This window comes from Eleginops maclovinus, chromosome 20 (genome assembly GCF_036324505.1).
Source record: "Eleginops maclovinus isolate JMC-PN-2008 ecotype Puerto Natales chromosome 20, JC_Emac_rtc_rv5, whole genome shotgun sequence".
Lineage (NCBI taxonomy): Eukaryota > Metazoa > Chordata > Actinopteri > Perciformes > Eleginopidae > Eleginops > Eleginops maclovinus.
In genome coordinates this window covers 13,883,512-13,900,998 of record NC_086368.1, presented here as the reverse complement: position 1 = coordinate 13,900,998, position 17,487 = coordinate 13,883,512, and the positions used below count along the sequence as shown (strand labels likewise).

General features: G+C 40.9%; 1 protein-coding gene across 1 annotated transcript in view; it reads right to left on the bottom strand.

Moving 5' to 3' along the window:
- The window catches only part of LOC134882434 (low-density lipoprotein receptor-related protein 1-like), an 84,022-nt gene that overhangs the window by 46,132 nt on the left and 20,403 nt on the right, over positions 1–17,487 (bottom strand). Inside the window, 6 exon segments of the mRNA XM_063910112.1 lie at positions 1,225–1,447; positions 2,533–2,695; positions 9,452–9,715; positions 9,833–9,961; positions 10,561–10,680; positions 14,010–14,147. Of these exon segments, the coding sequence (XP_063766182.1) occupies positions 1,225–1,447; positions 2,533–2,695; positions 9,452–9,715; positions 9,833–9,961; positions 10,561–10,680; positions 14,010–14,147 (1,037 nt within the window).

Sequence of the window (17,487 nt, the reverse complement as noted above, 5' to 3'; positions counted from 1 at the left end):
TATAAACCATGTGCTGGGATGTACAGGGACCATTTTAAAGTGTCATGATACACATTTCTAACAGCCACCTGCTTGCCTTTGGTTCGGAAACTATAATTTTTAATTTTTGTTTAGCAGCAGTGAGTGAGAGGAACCAGAAAAGCTTCCACTGCTCACAACAGACCGAACCCATTGAACCAGTGTCGGAACAGGCCGCGCCAGCAACATAAAACCTGAGATGGCCTTGTGGTCTATCTTTAATTATGTGTGGAGCAAACTGGGCCATAGAGAGACACAGAGAGTGGGGAAGACAAAAATGGTTGTTATCGCAGGCTGAACGGCTTTGCTGATGGTAAACAGTGGATGGAAACGTATTAGCTTTATATATTAACATCAGACCGTAAGAAAACAGGATTGTGTCACCTTTACTCACATATCCAGCCAAGACCAGACCAATGCTTGTAATCACAAAATAATTACTACAAAAAAACGTGCTATTAGCAGGCATGGGACATGTTTTATAGTCTAAACATCTCATCATCTTGATTCAAACTTTAAAAACTATATTTTTATCTCAATAAGTTTCCTATGCAACTTCAACACAGCATGTCAGGCCTTGGTAAACAGACACACTCATCATAAAACAGTCGAAATTCAACACCATCGATAACACTTACTGTTAACCTTTGTCTGAAGGATGTGCATGTACTAATGACCTATCAAAGGGGCAAACACACACAGAGCAAGAGATGGTAGTGTGTGTGTGTGTGTGTGTGTGTGTGTGTGTGTGTGTGTGTGTGTGTGTGTGTGTGTGTGTGTGTGTGTGTGTGTGTGTGTGTGGCCTTGTCTTTGCCCTTAGGCTCAGTGAGTAGATGAAAGCCATTACTTCTCCACATATCACGGTAAGAGCCATGGTAACAGGTTTAAGAGGCGCTGTGTTTCATCAGCGCTGCAACATCAACAGCCTCAGCATTAAACACTATTAATCAGCTGCTTTAATAAAAAGGCAAATGTCGACCGTCTTCTCTCTGCTCATAACTCACTGGGCGAGAACACATTACAGGAGTACACAGGAGAGGCATATGGTGCATTATAGATATATAGGGAACTCTAAAGCACAACAAAGTTTTTGTGAATGGCATCCATGGATGGCTTATTTAAGAGATTATCTTCCTGTTAATTGATGATAATGGGAGCGTGTGTGTGTGTGTGTTGGGGGGGTGGGGTCTGTGTAGCTTCTCTCACCAGCAGGCCTTGGATGATGGTGTGCCGGTTCTTGCCTTCATAGTCCACCACTTCAATGTAATCCAGGTAGGCATCAGCCCAGTACACCAGCCTGCTGACGAGATCCAGCGTGATGCCGTGGGGGAAAACGATCTTACTGTCCACCAGCTTTGTTCGATTCTGGCCATCCATGTCGCAGCGCTCCACCTTAGGGATCTGACCGTAGTCTGTGAAGAATACCTTCCTGTGGAAACAAAGGATCACACTTGAGTAAAAACAGATGGATAAATAGATCGAGGGAATCAGATCCTTTATTTTTAATTTAACGCCCATATGGCTTTGTTATAATTGATTGACTTCCCTTATTTTCATAAGTGAGACAATAATGTAGTTTGAGAAGGGTAAAAGCAAAAAGGTAGATATTAAGATATACTATTATATATTTATAGTGCTTTGCACTATTGGTTTTAGAAAATGTCTGAATATTTGTAATTTCATAGGCTGGAAAATTAAGAAGGGACACCTTTCCGCTGTAAAATCAAAGTTAAACTTTTGTCCAATCTTTATTTACTACATCCAGAGCAAAATAAGTGACATATCTAAGTTTAATGCTCACTGTCCCTGTAAATGAAGCACCAACTTCTTTCTAAAAATGTGTTAAAAAAGCTCAATATCCTGTCATAGGAGAGTAGTAGCCGAACAACAAGTTATCGGAAGATGAAGGAAAGTAGAAATATAATTATGCTGTTTTTTGTGGTTAAATATAGCATATAATATTGTTATATATAAAACAGTCTGGGTTTAGTTTCCCTTTTCTCCCCCCAAATGACACTGCAGACCATAACAACAACAAAAAAGCAGCTAGAGTGAATCTACATGACATTGTTACTGGAAGAACTAATTACGGCAGAGGAAATTGTGTTGGGCGAAAACAATGCAGATAGCTAGAAGCACGTATACACACACATTCTCGCAATAGTGCTGTTCATTTTTTGCAACACACACAAGCTCTCAGAGACTCACACAAGCGTGCACCACAGATATACACACACTTTCAGGAATTCAGCTGCAAGGTTTGGCCATAAACAAAAGAGCTATAACAAAAACATGCTTTTACATTCAAAACCTTTACATTCATTGTACCACAGTGAAACAGAACATCTGCACTCAATTACTCGTCCAACGTCCAAAATTCCCAGTAGCCCCCTCCTTCGCCCCCATTTCTACTTTTGGTTTTAAAGCTGGGTAACAGCAACACATGACAGCATCTGACTCCAGTTCCATGCAGTATGTTTATGCATACGGTAGAAAGCAAGATATCAAACTAACCCCATGGTGGGGTCCAGTGCAATGCCTTTGGGGTTGTACAGCTCCTGGTCCAGAAGGGTGACACATGTCTGCCCATCCTTGTCACACACGAAGATCCTGTCGTCCACGTCATCCACAAAGTAGAAGTTTCCGGTTAGCCAGTCGATGGCCATCTGCTCCACATCTGTAGAGAAGAAAGAGCCGAGGGGTGAGGAGGGGGTAAGATGGGACACAGGAGGTGCAGGGGGGAGGCTAACAAAGTTGTTTTGAATACATTTTGTCTGGTAGAGCTTGAGTGGTTGGTGTTGTTGTACATGCTTTTACTGATGGGACAAATGTTTGACTCATAATCATGTGTTTGGGTAAATTAGTCAGCAATACTGTGTGGCAGCCACCTCTACAGCTCCCTCTTTCTTTCTGCAGAACTCAAGTACAGATTTTCCGGTTTAGACACGGGGCAGTTTTCTCGGCTGAGACGTAAGCCAACTCCAATTAGAAAGTGTCTAGGTAATGTGTCTGTCATTCAAAGTCCCTCAGACAAACAGAATATGAGACAGGCGGTTTGTCGCTACGAGGGATGTGATGTTGGCAGACATGCGGTTATTTTCCTGAACCTCAGCTTAAGGGGAAGACAAGTGCCCCACCCGGGGATGAAAATCAAACACCTAGACGCGTGCACTGGCACCACACACTCATTTAATGGAACATTTATCCAAACTGTCCTGAATGTGGTGCAGGACCACATAGGGAGGGTCTGAGAGAGTAGAAAAATAGTGAAAAAGAATAACATGACACATTAATATATGACTCTCCCTAGTTCCCTCATTCCCTCCTCTTCCTTCCTCCCCTCAAACACCAGCTTGGCCTAAATGGGTCCAGGCCGGGATCAGAGAAAGCAAGCCATTGTTAAAGTAAAGCAGAATTAAAATTATGCTAACACAACGCATGAGTAATAATTATCCAACAGTGAAATGGGTCAACTTTTATTAATAATGTGAAAACCTACAATAATGAGTTGTTCTCCTTTTCAGTTGATAAGTGATTTTTGGCAAACAGCTACAGCTGATATCGAGTAAAATAAGCATTTATGTATAAAATGTCAGTTCAATATCTCTTTTTAAATTTCTCCATATTTGCTTAACATTAACTCCTGAGGCAAATATTAAGATGTGCTGCTAAACCCGGCACTTTGTTTACTATCTTTGTTTGCTATCTTTGCTAACTTTTTCTGTAAAAACAATGTTGAACCAAGTGGTTTGAAATAATTGAGTAAATTTGAGGCCGTAAATCCAAAACAATGTGCTTCAGAAATTGAAAAAGTTTTCTATAATCATAGCTGCTGTAGCTTGCATTTTGAAGATGATATGAAAACATTTCCTTGTATCTGAGTATTGCCGTGTTTGTACTACTTCAGGCAAAACACAACATCTGAATATTGCTTTAAGCTCTTACTGTAGTACCTTTATAGGTACTGTACCTTTAAATATTAAAAAGTTATAATAAATATTATTTTCAACCTAGGGAATAAAAACTGTATGTCTGCATGACTGGAGAAAGTGAGAGAAAGAGCGCGGGGGGAGGCTTCACCAACCACAGGGTATGTATTTTCACAGCTGCCACAAGCTCTGCTCTCCACAGAAATATACACACACACAGACTCACACAAGTACACAAACACCTCAGATGTAGGGCTAAAGTCGTGCTGCAGGAGTCGGTGGTCATGCAGGGCTCAGTAACGCTGGAGGTCTAATATGGTGGTATGTTTTCCTAAGGTGACAAGGTCACTGTGATGATTTAGGGGAACCCGGAGGATCGATTTCCAACAAGCTGGAGAGGGAGGAAATGACAATGCAGATTCCTTGCCATGAAGGTGAATTAACAGTATGCACAGTGAAGGAAATACCGGCCCTTGACAATTAAATCTCACTGTAATTCCAGACGAGCCCTCCATGAAACATTTTCATAAGAGCCTGGCTTGAAAACGTAGGGAAATGAAACACTTTAAAATATTTTGGGTTGGAGAAAAAGTGGAAAATGGATAAAAAGAAAAATGCAAATTGACAGAAGAAAGGTAGAAAAAAGTGAGAAAAGAGAAAAACAGGGGAAAAAACAGAAGAGAGAGAGACAGATCTGATTTCCACTAAGGAAACTTGGCCATTGTGCAGCAGCATTTCTGGGGTTTATGGGAATCAGGGACCGTACTCCCAAAGGTGCTCTTAATTTTTAACAGAGGGTTCTCTGTTCAAACGTTTCCAGCTGCCCCACAACACACTGATTCACTGAATGAGCAATGGGTAAACAAAAGGGGAAAGAAAAGGGGGATATTGTGCAATATTAGAAAAAGTTTACTGAATGTCCATTCACTTCTTTCTGACACCCACTGCTCTTCTTTTCTGCCAAACTGAAAAAGCTCCAGCTATAACTTTTCAATCTCCTCCCATTCTGCTTCTTCCTCCTCCTCTTCAACACATCATCCCCCTATCCCTCCCCTTTGTCTGTTCCCAAAAGGTGGGAAAAAAGTCTGGATTCATTAACTGCAGCTCTGTCTGTCTCAACCCATGCTATAAAAAAACAACACAGTATAATTGAAAAAACAGAACAGGTCGTCGTCTTCATTTTTTCCTACTCTCTTCAAACAACTTGTTTTCTACGCATTTCCTCCTTGTCCATCCTTCTGCTCCCTGTTGGTCTAAGAAAAACAGAAGCAGAGTCATTGCCTTGATTTATTACAGATTACATTCATATGTCTTCGAAGTGTATTGCGAAAAAGGAGTTTTATTCCAACAACTGTATAGTACAGAGTACAGAGGGGTTATATATCTGCACAGGCAACATTTGCTTGTACTGCGCTGCTAACACGGGGGAGGGGGGGTCAATACTGTAGTTATTTCAGTGGCATTACTGGCAAAGCTCAAACTTCTGAAATGTCACTTTTAAAACTGTGATTGAAGCTTTACCGGCGACCGCTCATACACCCCAACGCCCTCCTCCCCTCGCCAACCTCACGCAATAGCTCCAAAACACTCCCTCGAGCATCTGGTGATCGGGCGTCACACCAGAAACACAAACGCAGGGGGAAAATGTCAAGAAAACAAAAAGAAATGGTGGTGTTGCTAAGATCCAGACGAACAGAGAGTGAAAGAGAGAGGGGGAGAGAGAGAGCTGTTTGAGGCTGAACAAAGTGTTGAAAGGAGGAATGGAGAGAAGATTTGAAAATGTGCTGACTGGCTTGCCTTTTACCAGCACATGACCTCTTAAGGAGATTTCAGGCCAGTAGCTGTGCTAAGCAGCGCACTGTAGCTCAGTGTGCAGAGGGAGCAGGTACTGTAGCTCTTACAGTACAAGCAGGAGAGGAAGGCTTAGTGACAGCTCTGGGATCAGCTCTACTGTGCATAGTGAGGAGCATCAGCATGTACAGTACCACTGCCGGTTAATCTATCTCAGTTTGATTTCCCAGTTTCACACTGGAAGAGCTCCATGCACCCATTTCCAACAATGCCTGATGCAGTATTTTTTAAGGTTGTTTGCCATAGAATACAATAGACAGTTGATACAGAATATGATTAATGTAATAGAAAATGAAGAGGAAACATTGTGAGGAAATGCAAATTACATAAACACTTTATGTGTCAGATCCCCTCAACCTCATTTAAAATGACACATGTTGACATGTATTGTGCTGGAACTACAAATGGTCATTTTAAAATCAAAATGATCCTATTCTTTAGCCATAGTTCAGACAGAAAAATCGTAGTTATCTATTGGATTGCCATAAAATTTGTCCACATTCCGATGAGGATGAATCACTTCAGTAACCCCTCTAATGTGTATCTGTGTGATATGAGTGACTGGTATAAACATAACAACACTTATAGAATAAATATAGAATAAGATTCAGTGCATGTGTGTATCATGCTATTTGGAAGAGGAAAGTGGGATTAAGAAAGAGGGATAGTGTGAGAGCGGGTGGAGAAAGAAACATCTGGACAACTCATCTGTGGAATACTGAGGTCATGACTCACTCCAACCACATGCGCATCATTTCCTGTATGTTCACCCCTGCCAGTGGTTACTGCTGGCCCCTGTCATGTTGACTGTATACATAAACCTGCTCCTCCTTTTCTGTCACACTCACGCTCCAGCAGGCTGTCCAAAAGAGCGACTCCGCTGTCTGGCCAGTCGCTCCAGATTATGGACTACAACAAAAATCTCCCCTTTGCTATTGTATTTATTTGTGCTGACGCTAAGATCTGTCCGAGAATCTGCAGTCAGATTTAGATATTCCCGACATCATTCGTCTTAATCATCATAAACATAAAGATTTATACTTTTTTCCAATGAATTGTGTCATATCCCACACCTGTTTTTTTGTTTAATTGTATTGTTTTTGTTAGTCAAAACCCCAAGATATTCAGTTCAATATGACATAATAAGAGATAAGCAGGAAATCTATATACTTTGAAAGGCTGCTTTTTTTGTCATTGATGCATGTGAAAACTACTTTGACCGTTCATTATTTAAAAAAAATTGTTAGGAATTATTCGTTGCAGCTCTAGTTCATAACAATTTCAATATTGATACTCTGGATTTGCAGTGCCCCTTCAATTGCTTCCTGATTTCAGCAATTCACCCATTATCTTTCATCTCCAGTAATGCACTTCCTGTCCATGCTCCACATCTGTATATCTGGATGTGTGCGCACGAGGGCTGCAGTGTATGGGAGTGTAAGTGCGCTGGGAGACAACCAAGCTGAAGTTGCTGGAATTTCCGGGAAATTCTTTTGGTCCTTAAATTGTCCGATCCAATGTGAGCTGAGGTTATGGTTATGGTTAAAGCTGCATGGTTACAGAAACACATGTGATCCATTCTCTTTCAGTAACTCTGATTATAATTATTCAGCACAAACACATGTTTCTCACTAAGTCTATTCATTGAGGGTGGCACATCTCTTTTTTTCGTTCATGAGCCTGATATGCTTTATATTGTGCTAAGAACAGATGTGGGGTTAGCAAGGTGACTGGAGGTGCACCAGGTTTTATCCTCCTCTTATAGATATGAGGAAAGTCTCATGCATAATAAACATGGTCCAGAGCTTGCCTGATATCATCTGGTTTGAAATGAACATATTTCCAGTTGACAGCCACACCACACTGGGCGAGCATGCGGAGGATAGAGCTGCCCGCCTGTCATGATTTGGCCTTTTCACTTTCTATGATGCCCTGTGCTGGGAAAGTCATTTCTGTCATGTTAATACATTCTTTAGTCCCATGGAAAAGGGAAGTGAACGGAGGCGATCTGCTGCATAGTGAGTGGATGTGATGGTCACAATGCATGCCTGCAGGCACAAATCAAAGAAAGAGGAAAAGGAGGAACAATGCTGACCTACAGTATATGATTCCATACAATTTGAATGTGTCTGCATTTTACCATTTGCTTTACTGCAAATGTATGACAATGCAAATAGTTCACCATCTGTCAACCAACTCTCTAAAATAATACAAAGAGACAATGACAAATTCCTGCTGGCTTTGTGTGGATAAATGTATTGTTTCTGTGGCTAATTTCCCTCAGATTCACAGTGAAGACCAGCTGCCTGAAAACACAGCTAGGAACTGAAGGGAAAAAAGTGACAAACGGAGTGAAGAGAAGCGGGTGTGGGTGTGAAGGCTGGCTGTACGTGGTCTACACTGTGAAGCACACACGTACACAAGTCTGGATTACACAAGAGAAGACTCTTTCTGAAACGAAACCTAAGCCATCGAAAAACACAGCTGTTGTTAATAAACTGCACAACATATCTGACTCACAGACTGAGCATAATCATGAAGGCATTGATGCTCATCACTTCAGTTTTGGCCACATTTCTGGAAATTCTTTCTCCAACTGTTTATATTTGACTTTAAAAGTAAAACACATTTGAATCATTCAGATCAAGAAGCCCAGCCAAAATGCAATCTGAAAAGAATTTAAACCAGAAAAACAAAATAGTTTCAGGGGATGGTCAGCCAAGGCCAGTTTAGACAAAGGTAAGGCTTTGCTATTGAAGAGTAACGAAGGCCAAAGGCAAGTCAGAATGATCAAATATTCAGATCCTTAAGATAAGCGTTACAGTCAACCGTCTCTAATGGCGTTCATTTCCAGATATAAACAAGACTGAAAACAGCCTTTAGGTGTGGTGTGTTTGATGTTTTGTTAGTGCGTGCATTCGTGTGTGTGTGTGTGTGTGTGTGTGTGGAAAAAAACTCTTAGTCTGATTCTTCAATAGTTTCAAGGTCCACTTGCTTGAGGAGCCGTTGGCGATGTGGATGTCTGCAGTCATATTCTTTTCTGTATTTTCACATTTACGCATCTACTTTCCTAACAAGTGCTCTATTTTAGCCAGATCTTCATGAATAATGGAAGCATAGACAGGATTTTCTGCCTGAAATGCTTTACAAATATATTCTTCATCCATTCTATATGAAGCAAGAGAAAAATGTTGTGCTTGCTGTTCATACAAGATCCAAGCGGGTTATGAATTTGATTTCGAAACATTTTTTTTTAAAGTGGAGCAGGTCTGTGTTTTTCACTGTGAGCCCACTACATAAATCCAACAATCCAAACTACAAAATACACCTGCAAAAATGATGAAATGTTGACAGATGGCCAGCAGCCACAGGTGGAGTCCAGTGTTCCATCAGTTATTGCCACATGAGCAACAAAAGCCGCACTGAACATTCACCTTATATGTCGCCTCCAAGAATAACACTTTCAGAAAATTACAATACACCCAATGGACAGACTTCTCCTTCTGCCAGTGAGAGGAAACTTTTTCTGAGATTGTATTATATGGTATGTTATGTGTGGAAAACTGCACTGTGTGTACTCCGGCCTGTGCAGATCCTACTGTGCTTTGTAAAAGTACAAGAATGAAGTGGCTTGCTGCTGCTGGTGTACTCACGGTGCAGGCTGAGGGAGATGTTGATGATTCTCTCCTCTGTGAAGCTCTTCAGATTGGGGATCTTGGCACATTTGAGGTGCGTAGATGAGGGGGCGTCTCCTACGTGGATCCAGCAGACAGTCTCCTGGGCGTAGACGAAGTCCATGGCTGTGGTTTGTTTGGTGCTGGTGGACAGCAGGCTGTGGACCGTGGTGCCGCTCAGGGAGGTGGCTTGGATGTTCTGGGAGTTGGCAATCAGCAGGACAGGCAGCCGGTCTACTGGTACTGTAGCGTGACATGAACACAACTAATGTTTAACAGGAGGAACATGAACAGAACATCCATACACTCTCAGTCAAAACTGGATTACATTCAGTCCTGCTGCTGTCTTCTGGTACTTACCGTTCTTGGCTTTGCATGACCGGTTGTCTGGCTGGGACAAGTACCCCTCCACACAGGAGCAGGAGTAGGAACCTTCAGTGTTGGTACAAGACTGACTGCAGGTCCCATACAAACTGCACTCGTCAAAATCTGAACCCCAGAAACAACAGATAGAGTTATAAGCAAATCAATTAAAGGTCAGAAATGAGTAGAGACCAAAAATACAATAACAACTTAAACATATCTACAGAAAAAGGTGATTCAACTTTTAAATAAAAACAATCCTGTGTCTCCTGCTCAGTTGTACCCTGCTGGACTAAGTGCGTGGCTCATTGAAATCGGAGTGTTGCACAAAACAACCATTATACCAGTGAGGTTTACAAGAGTTGCTCATTATTGCATGTGACTCCTCTATAATCCCAATGGCTGCTAAGATATGAATGTTTTCGTGGGAAATGCTTGGCACTCCCTGCGCCCCTGAACTACCCACTGTGTGTTCTGCACTTGATTCAGCATCTCCAAAAGCTGAATAAACACTGGAGCAGCTTTGGACTGTAAGATTACTTCTTGAGGCAAGCACGGAATTTATGAATGTTAGTGATGCAACAAAGTCATCCCGTCATTTATGTCCTTCTGCCAGTTTGGGCAGGAAAAAAATGAATACAAAGATCTACTATTTTTCCTCACTTTTACACTTGAGCCACATGGCCAACAGCAGGTGTCACAGACCGTTGCTTTGATGAACTCACCTTTGCATGTCTTTCCATCTGGGCTGATCTCAAAACCGCTTTTACAATAACAAGCAGAACCTGCTGGAGTCACCGCACAGTTCTCCTGACAACCCTGGAGCGAACAGTTGGAGATCAATTCTGAGGGGAGAAAAAGGACAGGAGGGAGGGAGGACAGAAGACAGGAGTGAGTTTTCAGAGAAATGTATGTGGTAAAACAGGAAGACCGCATTACATTATATAAAGAAGAGACTTGAGACTTGAGAAGTTGTTAATTCATGTTTCTTTGCCGTTACTGACATTGTCATCAGGCTGAAAACACTGCATCGGTAATTCTAAAAGGAGGTTGATTTGTGTATAATTTTGTAATAAGCCATTTAACATACCACTGAACCCTCATATTATATTCTCATAATTCATTGCATTCATTCTGCCCAGACAGACCTGCCTGTAGGTGACAGGAGCAGGTGCTGCTAAAGCTGCCATTTTATACATTGTGGGTAATATTAACAGCTCAGCCGGGTGCTGAAGCGCATAAACACTTGATGTGACTGTTGACCTGCATTCTCAGGGGCCCCCTCCTGACGATAAGGCACATATAAATAATAAGAACAAAACACTCAGCGTCAGCTCAGTTTCCAATGAGCTCATCAGCATTACAATTAGCTGAGGGATGTTATCAACGGTGTGGTTCAATTAAGAAGTGTGACCACTGTAAATGTCAGTGTTTCATGAACGGACTGCCTTTCAAATAAGTGTATCTACATCTGTATCAGACAATTATAACGGGTCAAGCTAATGCAACATCACACCAATTAACAAAATTGCTCTTTCTAGAACCTCATTTCCCCCTAAATGTGTTTTTCATAATAAGAGTTACTGATGGACTTCAGCTCATCTCACATCGAATAACAATACCAATATATTCCACTGTTACTGCTTATTGCTGTACCCACTGGTAACTGATATTAATGTGTCCTTCATGACTCAGTTGTACTTTTGCATTTGCTAAATGTCAGCATATTGCAAATATAAGTCTAGGAAGACATGCTGTGAATTCTTTGATTCTCATCCAACTACAAAATGCAATTTTCACTTTCATGTTTTTAAATATTAGATAGGGACATTATTATAAGATGTAAAAGCGGTGTATATATAAGGCCAGAGATGGAACAATGCAAAATCAACAAATACCTCGGTCCTGCAATGACGACCAATACCTCCCCACCAGCCCGGACCATCTCCAAGGCGACACACATCAAATATAGAAGGGCACAAACACGACACGCAACTATCACACCTTCCAATCAGCTGACCGACCCATAATGGAATCTCAGCAGAGTTTTTAACAGTGCACTGCACATCCTGTGAGATATAAATCAAGAGAACAGTGAGTCATAGTCAAACACACACAGTCTTGTCAAACCAGGCTGAGATCTATCAGTCACAAGTGATTCACTTTGCCCAGAAAACACTGGCAGACAATTCACACTAGCATAGCACCTCCGGAGAGCGAGAGGTGGGATCAAGAATCTCACCACACTTTCAGGATTAAAGAAAAAAAGCCCATGGGTTTGGTGCATTACTGTGCATATTGCATATTGCGTTGTGTCACTACATGAATTCTCCAAATCAATAACCAAGGTAAACTTGAACAACTTCGAACTGCTGAGCAAGAGAAGCTAAACCATGCAAATCAGCAGATTTCTCTCCCTGCATTTTCAGCAATTACTCTTCATTTTTTATCTTCTCTGCATGGGAATAAACACCAGATGCGTTACTTCATATTACCTGGCCTCTTGCTATCTCAATACAGTGCATTGAATATTACAGACAAGCACACAAGTCTTCCTGCTGCTCTCCAGAGGCTTGCTGGGAAAACCACAGCTCAAATTACAGACATGCCGGGAATTTTCCAAAACAAGTCCAAGCATCGAACAACCGAGATATGTTTATAGAACCCACATGGGCAACAATGTAAACAACCAACGACACATACCACAGAATATTTATTTTGGGAAAATAAAAGGAAACCTGAATTTGGTTCAGAAGGCAAACCACTCACATCAATGATGACCCCTGAATCGAACACATCACCCATTAGAAAAGAAAGAGATCTCAACGAGAAATAAACAAAAAAACAACGGTTTAACCTAATGCTAACCTTAAACCTATAGTTAATCCAAGAAATAAACAGCCATATATGTCCCCAGAAAGAAGAAAAACCCCTTGGACATACATCTGTAGTGAACACACACAGACACACAGACACACACAGACACACACACACACACACACACACACACACACACACACACACACACACACACACACACACACACACACACACACACACACACACACACACACACACACACACACACACACACACACACACACACACACACACACACACACACACACACACACTTTTACCTCAATGTCCAGCCAGCCTGAAAGTGCATGAAATTGTAATGCCCTTCCCGAAGCCTCTTTCCATGTTTCTTTTATTAATAATTCATCGTTGCTCATTTTCTTAACCGAAGGTGAAGCGTGGAGATGATTTATTTATTTATTTTGAGAAAAGAGGGGGTGCCTACCTTAGTAATGTAGACCAATTACTTTGGAGAGGAAAATATAACGAGGCGAGATATATCATTCTGCACACTGGGCCAATCAAAACCTTGGAGGGGCATTGGATAAAATAATGATTTTATATTTTGAATTTGGTTCGGACTCTTATTTTTTTTTCGTTTTGTGAAGGTTGCAGTTGAGAAGGTTTTTCTATTAGTACAGTATATATTAGTTATTCAGCAGTAATGATGCCTGCTGGCAAATCAAACATTTATATAACCTGCATTAGGACACAAAGGAGCATGATGGACAGTTTTACATTCAGGCATGTTCCTCTACTTCCCTTTTGACACTAAGATAAAAATAAGAATGACTTTATTAATCCCCTTCATACCTTCGTCATATCCTAAACATTGCTCAATACGGTAAAAATAGTTTGGTCTTTTTGCACAATCAAGTGTTATCATTACTCAGTTTGGTCAACTTGTTCGCCACATTCTCGAAAAGGAACTTCCATTTTTAAGAGTCATGATAAACTACTTCCCGGTTTTAGGTTTCCAAAATGTAATTTTATGTGATGAAGGCAGAAATAATGTCATACACAAGATGTCAAACATACGGTTGGATTTGTCTGGCATAGAGAAAAGCAACTAAAACACTCAATATATTCACATTGCTTTGGCAAATTAGTCTGTTACTGAGACTTTCCTGTTAGTTTTTTCAGAATGTGAATGAAAGATAATTTAGTAACAAATAGAAATGAAATCACAATCCTTACCCCCCATTCTTTAGCACAGACAGGACGCACTACCACAATAATTTTGTTATTTAACTGCACCCTGATTAACATCCTCATTGCATACACCAAAAAGCATGCGTGTGTGACAGTGATATACCTCTGCAGTGTGGTCCCTCATCCCAGCCGTCAGTACAGTCTGAAGCCCCATTGCACAGTTTGCTCATGTGGATGCAGAGCTCCGTCCCGCCACACTGGTACTCGTTAGGAGGGCACCTTGATACGGTACTGTGTGGACCTGAGGAAAACACATACAATTTTGGTTGACTGAAAAGCCGAAAAAGTATAAAATAATCGTTTTTTAATTGTTTAAAGTCTTAATTTTGCTACTCTGAACCAAAGTTCAGCTACGATTCAGGTCATGAAACTCTACAAAAACAATACATACGAAACAATACATGTTTATCTATTTTTTTTACATTTTTTACATTTTTACTTTTAAAAGATATCCTGTAACGTTGATAGCATGTATGGTTCAATCAAACCATTAATGTAACCAAAATATAGTCCATCTCAGTTGCAATATTACCATTTGATTGTATATTGAATGTGAAATTGATTTTCCCTCTGTCAACTAAAGCCAAAACACTTATCCTTTTTTTGCTTTGCTTTACAATAACAACTATTTTTCCCAGGCAGAAACACAGGGTCAATGTCATGCCAAACGCATACCAGAATTACTCTGTTCCACCTTACCTTAGTACAGCAGTACATGCATTTCCTAAGATTGATCTAACTCTGGGATTTTTGTCATATGCCCTCTTCCTTTATCTCTTTCATCAATTTTGTCTCAACTAAAAACTGTTCAGTAAAGCAGAAACGCTTTAAAATCAATCTTTATAAAACACTGCCCTTTCATCCTGCCACTGGATGACAGATTTTCCGAAGGAGAGCAAATGTGTATGTCTGACATTGTATTTGTCAAACTGGAACAACACAGAAATGGTTCCCAAACATCTATCCCCCATTGAGTGCCCATCTATCCATCTGTTCATTCATGTCTGGGGATGTTACACAGCAATCAAGCTATGATTGCACAAAGAACAGATCTTCCGAAGATCCCTCATTCTCACCCGTGTTCAAAATAAATCTGCCACCTTCGTTCTGTCATATAAGAACACAAAAAAAAAATCCTTCACTATTGAAAACATTATTGAACAACATGGGACACCATGTGACAATCAAATACTCTGAAGGTCTCAAAGCCCTTCATGATCCACAGATGAACTGTGAGGCCACATATTAAATGAATGAGGCAATTGTTCAGTCCTTCAATTAGTAACTAAATGCACAATTCACATCAGGATCTGTGTGACTCAGCAACATGTTTGAGCAATTACACTGATTGTACGCTTTGCAGTAATTAATCAGAGCCCTGTTTCGTAATGTTGGCAAAAAACACAAGACTTTGAGCAACTGAGGAAACCTTTTGTAAGCTCCTATTGTACAATAACTGCAAGTATGTTTTATAAACTAGTATGTTTTCATAAACCTACTCTGAAAGAACATGTCAAAGGCAACTGAATTTCCGTGTCCCAGACCAAGTTCTTTGTTCAAGAATCTATTTTTACCATGTTTCCTTAAGCCAACTGTCTGGTTCCTTTACTATGTTTCCCAACACGCGAGCCTCACCCTTCTCATCCATCATGGATTTACATTCATTTTCTCCTCCTGCCCACTTAGCAGACAGAACCACAAGGCAGACATTCAAAGAACCATTGTGGCAGCAAGAGATGGCCACGAGAGAAAGCTAGCAGGAACTGGAAACACACCATTATCCCAGATGGAACTGGCCAAATGACTACCTTCACTACCTTTACACTCTACACACACATCCATCCGAGGCAAAACACCAACAATAAGTACACTGACAGTAAAGTGACATGCAGGTCTGTTATAGTAGCATGCGCTAAGAGAGGATTATGGGTTCCCTAGGAAAGAAAACATATTTGTTGCGAGTGATTATGAGTTTGGCCAAAGGCGCCCCCTCCACTAAATCTATGTAGCTTGACTCGATGTAGAGCTGTATGTTCTGCAAAAATAACTAGAAAAGCAGCCAAGGCTTTTCCACTTAATGGCCTTTCTTTTACTAAACTCTTTTTCTTGGATGATGTTTTTGCCTTATGACTCTCTGACCAGTGTTTTATTTTCCCAACAAGAAAAATGACTCAGCATAACTTTGGTTCTCAAGTCTAACAAGTCCATGTGTTGACAACAACATTGTGCTGTATGTCCAAACTGCTGTCACCACTGTCCAGGGGCTTGTGAGAAGACGGAGGAACTATATTCTCTTCAGAGACAGTACCTGTATTTTGGCACAATAATTAAATCAAAAGCATGCAGTTATCAAGGTACGATAATCTTCTTACAGTTACTTCTAAAATGTTCTAATGAACAGATTGTATATCATGTGATTAATTAATGACCAAACCAAAAAATAACTCCTGCTCTCTGATAGTCTAAATGCTGATTGATACAAGATTCAAATCTTTCTTTTTTTAACTGCATATAAGTTACCAATTGAAGAAAGATGCATTAACTTCTGTATTACATTAACTGTTTGTTTTTACGATGCATTATTTGAAACGGATCACTCCTCTACAGGGATCAGCGTATGTGCAAAGTCAAACTGTTGGCCTTCCCTTCTCATCACTCTCCTGCTTTATCTCCTCCCATCATTCTTTTTCTTCAACATCTGCTGACCCATTTACAGTAAGTGTTTAAGTGGGAGGGCACTGTGTGGAAAACCTGAAAAAAGTGAGGAACAATGAGAGCGAAAGGGAAAATAGACAGTGAGGCCGAAGTGAACACCTCATCTACAGGAAGTGCACAGAGCCCCACAAGGCTTCATTCTTGGGTGAGCTGGCAGCAGTCGGCGAGGCCGTGGTGGAAAGGCATTGCTAATTTGAATTAAACAGGGTCTTTTATTCAACATTCCTCTGCTGTGGTTGAGCCAGGTTAACAGGCCCAAACTTCTTTTTTTTCCTTTGAGAAGTTTCTGTTTGCTCTGTTTAATAGTTTAGTAAAAGATCTACACAGGCTGGCTGGGACAGCTTCAACTATTCTGTTCTGAAACTCAATTAAGGAACCAAAGGAAAAGGAAAAAGATCCTGGTGTTCCCATCTTCGACCCTATCCTTGTGACAGGGCCAGTGGGTGAAAACCAAGGCTGGAGATTTGACAATTATTTTCCTATGAAGAGCTGGAGATTGTTCCAAGGCTTCACCTCACTGCTCCAGACGTCGCAGAGACGTAAGCAGATACAATTACAGATTTCACTTCTTCCATAGGTCAACAAATGTGTCTCAGAAGCTAACACCTTTAGTCTTGTTAAAAAGTGCATTGCAACACCAGAATAGAAGCACAATTAAAATCGGATACTTTTCTACACGCCACCAAGTCACCAAGCCAAGCAAAGCCTTTTTCTCTAAGCATCTATCAAAACAACATTGTGACATGCTGGAGCTAAGACACCTTGCACGAGTGGAGTACTTAAGCCGCTACACATAGAGGTAGATCACATGTCCTTTTTCCAGTGCTAGGGAGGGCATAGAGGGTGGTGAAAGAAATAGGGGGGGG